Source organism: Convolutriloba macropyga, chromosome 4, assembly GCF_964194025.1.
Source record: "Convolutriloba macropyga chromosome 4, txConMacr16.3, whole genome shotgun sequence".
NCBI classification, from domain to species: Eukaryota; Metazoa; Xenacoelomorpha; order Acoela; family Convolutidae; genus Convolutriloba; species Convolutriloba macropyga.
In genome coordinates this window covers 6,880,227-6,885,853 of record NC_134471.1, presented here as the reverse complement: position 1 = coordinate 6,885,853, position 5,627 = coordinate 6,880,227, and the positions used below count along the sequence as shown (strand labels likewise).

At 44.9% G+C, this 5,627-nt stretch overlaps 1 protein-coding gene across 1 annotated transcript; it reads right to left on the bottom strand.

The window, feature by feature from the left end:
* Positions 1 to 638: 638 nt before the first annotated feature.
* LOC142337962 (uncharacterized) lies at positions 639 to 1,805 on the bottom strand. Its single transcript, XM_075387595.1, has one exon. It carries the CDS (start codon positions 1,803 to 1,805, stop codon positions 639 to 641), a length of 1,167 nt encoding a protein of 388 aa, XP_075243710.1.
* Positions 1,806 to 5,627: the final 3,822 nt, after the last annotated feature.

Below are 5,627 nucleotides of genomic sequence, written 5' to 3'. Positions count from 1 at the left end.
AGTGATCAAGTAGTGTCTGCGTCAACTTGAAATCCTTAGAGGTTTCGAACACATGTGAGGTCTGCGAAGGAGGAAGTGATTCAGAGTAAGTGGTCCCTCATCTGAGATGCTGCAGCCCACATGAGTTAGTGGCCTGGAGTTCAAAATTAACTCGGCCTCTGCCACAACCGTCTGGAAAACAGAATGTTAATTTGCGACTGCCCAGCACTATTAGTAGACTCATCTTCGCGGTCTGTATCAGCCTCTCCCAGACTCCTCCGAAGTGTGGTGCCAATGGAGGATTGAAAGTCCACTGAATGTTCTGTTGAGCCAATTGCAGTCTGATGTACTCTTTTTCTGGCTTGTAGATTCTCTGGAACTTCAACTTCATTGCTTGGTTGGCTCCAATGAAGTTTTTGCCATGTCACTCACAATGAGGTAAGGGTATCCACGTCGTGCTGCGGATGGTCATGAGAAGACAATCGGTTGAGAGGTCATGGCACACCTCTAGGTGGAGAGCTCTGGTGACCAGGCATGTGAACAAGCAGACGTATTGCATCTGGGTGCCCTCTCTCTTGTCCTCAATGTAGAATGGTCCAAACATGTCCATTCATGCGTTGACGAAGGGGCACTGCTTGTTTACATCTGGAAATGTGAATTCATGCAGATCGGGCATCTTCGGTCTCACAATGTCTGACCTCCATTGTCTGCAAATGAAACACTAATTCCCCAGACTTCGCAGCACTTTTCTCAATCCAATCATCAGGAAAGTGTTGCAGGTGAGCCTTCACATATTCCACGCCCTGATGGCCAGAGTCATGGTGCGCCTTTTCAATCAACAGCCTTGCAATTCTGCTCCTGCTATGGAGAACGAGGGGATGTTTCGCACTGTAGGTTAGAGGTGCCTTGTTGAGTCTTCCTCCTACCGTCAAGAGTCCGATGTCATCTAGAAAGGGAGTGAAGGGCATCAGCTTGTCTCCTTTCTCGAGATTGATTTCCTTCAACAGTGATGAAATTGTTCCTGAGAAAAACTCATTTTCGGACATTTTGATGAGGTAGTTTCTTGCCCCGTTGTCATTTGATGCAAAATTGTCAGTGTTTGAGGTCCCAGGAGATTCGTTTTGTCTTCTAGTTCGGAGTTTTGCTTTGAAGCGTCTTATTGCCTGGAAAACCATTCTAGTAGAGTTGAGTAGTCGACTCCATGTTGAAAATTTTTCAACCTCAATGACCGGCGTCTGAAGTTGTGTCGCTTGTGTAGCGCATATGTGGGGATCACTGTCTTCGGCAAAATTCCAGGAGTCTTGAAGTGTGCTCAGGAAGTCCGGTGGTCGAAGCCACAGCTTTGGTATATCTGATGGGTTGAGGCCTCGTGTGCCGTGGTCAGCGGGATTCCTCTTTCCAGGGATGTCTCCAATTGTCGGGGTTAAAATTCTCGTGAATTTTGTCAATCTGTTGGCAATATACATTTTCTGTCTCTGCTTGGATTGTGTCCATCCAAGTGTAGCGGTGCTATCTGTCCAAAAGTGTTTTGAAGTTATGGTTGTTGTCATCTCGCTCTCACAGAACCCAGCTAGCTCTGCTCCAAGTGTTGCTGCTTCCAATTCCAGTTTTGGAATGCTCAGCTGCTTGATCGTTGCCACCTTTGCTTTGCTGATCACATATTGTGATGTGCAAGATCCATGGGCGTTGGTTGTCCTCACACGAACTATGGCAGCAATTGCACTCATTGAGGCATCAGTTAACGTGTGAAGCTGATGGGTCCCATTGGTGTTGGGAATCAAGCATCTAGGAATTTGGATTGAAGTCATGCTGTTGAGCTCATCCATCCACTCCTTTAGTTCCTGCTGGTATCATTCTGACACAGGTTGATCCCAGTTTCTTCCCTCTTTAATGATTCTTTGGAGAATGCATCTAATTCTGATGGCAAAGGGTGAAATCAGTCCAACTGGATCAAACAGAGAAGCCCCATTGAAAGAACCTTTCTTTGAGGCATCTGTTGTCCTGTGTAGAGAAGCTTTGGTTTTGCAAACATCAACTTGTCAGTCTTGGGGTCCCACGTCTGACCAAGGATTCTTTGGGCTTTCATTTCTGCCTTGTCCTCTTCCAGTAGGTTTTCTATTGCGGCTGGCTTGTTGCTCAGGAACTTCGTCAGATTGTAAAACAGTTTGAATCCTCCTGTTTGTAAAACAGTTTTGATCTCCTCTGCACTTCTGCGGGCCTCCGCTTCAGAAGGGTAGGTATTTATGAAGTCATCCATGTAGAACTGCTGCATGATTGATGTGTGCGCCTCTGGATGCTCTTGTTTGTTGATCTTTGAACACTTCTGCAGAACAAAAATCGCACAAGAAGGTGAGCATGTGGCTCCAAAAATGAGTCGATTATGTTTGAAGATCTTTCCATTGCCGTTCTCTGTCCACAGAAAACGGAGATAGTCCTGGTCTTTTGGTTGAATGCCAATCTGCATGAACATTGCCTCGATGTCAGCTGTGATTGCCACTGAGTACTGTCTGAAGCGGAGAAGGCCATGCAGGTTGCAGAGTAGATCCGGCCCTGTCAGCAATGCATCATTTAGTGAGGTACCCTTATATTTGGATGCAGCATTTGTGACTCTGCGGTTTTTTTTGTCTGGTTTCTGTGTACTGGTTGATGGAGAAGGTACCAGACAGAGTGTTTGCAATTGGGGTCTGCAGTTGTGATGTAGTTTTTATCTAAATCTCTTTTGATGGTTTCCTCCTAGCGTTCTCTCAAATTTGTGTCCCTCTACAGTCTCTACTGCAGAGCGTGCCACTGAATTTAGGCCATGAAGTGATTGTTAGGGAGTGTGATGTCTTTCTTCCATGGAATTCCAATCTAGTATCTGTCACCAATGTGCTTTATGGTACCATTGAGGATTAACAGAGCTTCTTTGTCATCTGAAGACTGTCCATTTGAAGAACACTGATTGAAGTTCACTCCTTCAATTGTCCAGAAGAGTTGGAGAAGATCTTCATCTGGATCGTATTGTCGTCTCCTGATACGATTGAAAAGTGTTATGCTTGTGCTGTTTTGACGGTCCGACCCTCTTCTGTGTGTACCTCTGAGGAATGGGCGCTGTCAGTGTCCAGCTAAGCAGAGTGTTGACTCCGTATGGGGTGCCAGTGGGTCGTGTTGTGAAATGTCTGGGAACCGTTGCTGTGAATACATCTGCTCCAATCATAATTCCAATCCGGTTGTCTCTTTTTGTTAGAAATCTTATGTTCTGGAGGTGAGAATGGCCTCTGCAGATATCATTCAACATTTCAATTTGAACTCTTGGCATTCGAAACTCCTCCATTGTTGTTGCGTACAGAGAAATTCTGATCACAGGACAACTGCTGCACAAAACTCCCATGCCGATCATGACATCTGCTGTTTTACCTGAGTGTTCACCGTGAAGTGAAGCTAGTGGTAGAGTTATGTCTTTCTGTTGTTGAACTTGAAGTGCATCAGCAACCTTCTGTGTTATTTGAGTGTTGTCACTGCCACTGTCCAACAAAGCATAGGTTTCAATGCAAAGATTTTTGTTGAAAATTGTTACTGGTATCGCTTGCAATTGTATCTGCGGTCTGATCCATGAAGTTTCCTGTTGGTTACTGCAAGTGTAGTTTTGTTGCGGAGTAGTTGCCTGCTGTTGGGCTACAGTGCGCTGATTGTTACTCTGCTGTCTGTTGTTGTTCTGCGTGTTCATCGGCTGAGGGTGAAACCATTTTTGTTCCAGTTGACCCTGTGTGAAGTGCTGCTGTTAGATCCACTTTGTCTGTTCTGGTTTCCACTCGGATGGTTTTAGTTTGAACTCGTCTGCTGCCTTTGGTTTTCATTATTAAAGTTGCGTCCATAGCTTGATTGGTTTTGGTTTGTTTGGTTTCTGAAGACATTGTTTTGTGAGGTTTGATTCCAGTTCCCAATTGGTTGTGCATTTTGTTGCTGATGCCTTGCATCTGTCCTATGGAGTGTTGAGTGATGAAATCCATTGCATCTGTCCACAAGGCACCTTGTTTTCGATTGGCGGGGATTCTTCTCGTGAGCTCTTAGACAGTTAGGGCAGAGATTGAACCTCCTCACACAACCCTGTCGTTCATACACTTTTCGAAGTGTTCGGGGCATCGACCAATGTTGTGGTTTTGTTAGCAGAGTTGACATGACACATCTGGTGGCCCCCTTCTAGAAGAATAGTTCACTCTGGTTCTCTGGTTCCGTTGTGGGGAGATGTCCTCGCACGCCTCTGCGTAGGAGTCAATCCGATCAGCAACGTGTGTAAGGTTAGGTTGCAGCAAGGCTTGGCTTCTTGTGTGTTGATTCCATCTGATTATCATAGTAGCTTTCAGTTTGTTTCTGGCCATTCTCAAGACGGCTGAAGACTTGAGATCAGCTTCAAAGTTGTGAAGTCTGAATGTTTGTACCAGTCTCCTCAAGAAAGATGAAAAGCTCACAAAAGTGTTTGGTTCGTCCTGTCTGGGTTTTGGCCACTTCTCCAATTGATCCAGGTATGCAGCAACAATATGCTGTGATTTGCCAAACTTTCTGGTCAGTTCAGCGATAGCTTCATGGTAGTAATCCCCATTGTAGGAGTATCCACTTATAGAATCTCATGCTTTATGTGTTAGAGTTTTGGAGGTATGTCATTTTTTGGGCGTCTGAGAGGCCACTGTTGTTGTAAATGGTTGCTTTGAAAAAACTGAACCACTGATGCCATTTCAGAGGATCACCTGTGAGATTGCCAATTGATATCTTAGGCAAACTCAATGTGTTCTGTATCATCAGTGCTTGGTTTTGCACCCAGTCTGGTGGGAAACTCGGAAAGCCATTGTATAGGTTGTTGTTATAGCCGTTGTTATTGTGTCCATCAGGTCCGCCGAAGTTGTTCAGTGGTAGTTGATTGATTTGCGGTGTGTACCTATGGCTCATGGTCGGAGCAGCTTGACTATTGTTGTGAAAAGAACATGGTTGTTGCAAATGGCCTGCTCTGCTATCCTCACTCTCATGTCGGCTCTGTCCTTGAACATTGTTCTCTTCTCTCAATCGTTCATCTGTTCTCAGCGCCCCTGTGATAAATTCCCGGTTCCTTCCTCTCTCTTCAATGTTTATAACGGGTTGAGAATTATCAGTGTCTTCTGAGTCGGACGAGTCAGCGTTGTTACTTTCCTGATTGTTGCGGCTTGCGGAATAATGTTTCATTGCTCTATTGCGTAAAGGGTAATGTTTTCTCAATAGATTAGGGTAAGGCGCTGCTGATGTGTTAAAAGCAGATTCAATCAGTGTCTTCTGAGTCGGACGAGTCAGCGTTGTTACTTTCCTGATTGTTGCGGCTTGCGGAATAATGTTTCCTTGCTCTATTGCGTAAAGGGTAATGTTTTCTCAATAGATTAGGGTAAGGCGCTGCTGATGTGTTAAAAGCAGATTCAATTTCGCTTGCATCCAATCTGTGCTATTGCTCTCTGTTTGCATTTCAGCTTGGTTATGTTTCTTTCGGCAGATTCATTAGCAAGCGTTGTCAACTCTTCACTTGTCAGCTGTAGTTTCATGAGTTCTTTGCAACTTCTGTCTAACTGCTCTTTTTGAGACCTCAAGAGTTCCAAAGTTTCACGTAGTATGCTTAGACCTTCGTTTCTATTGCTTTGTTCTTCGAAGAG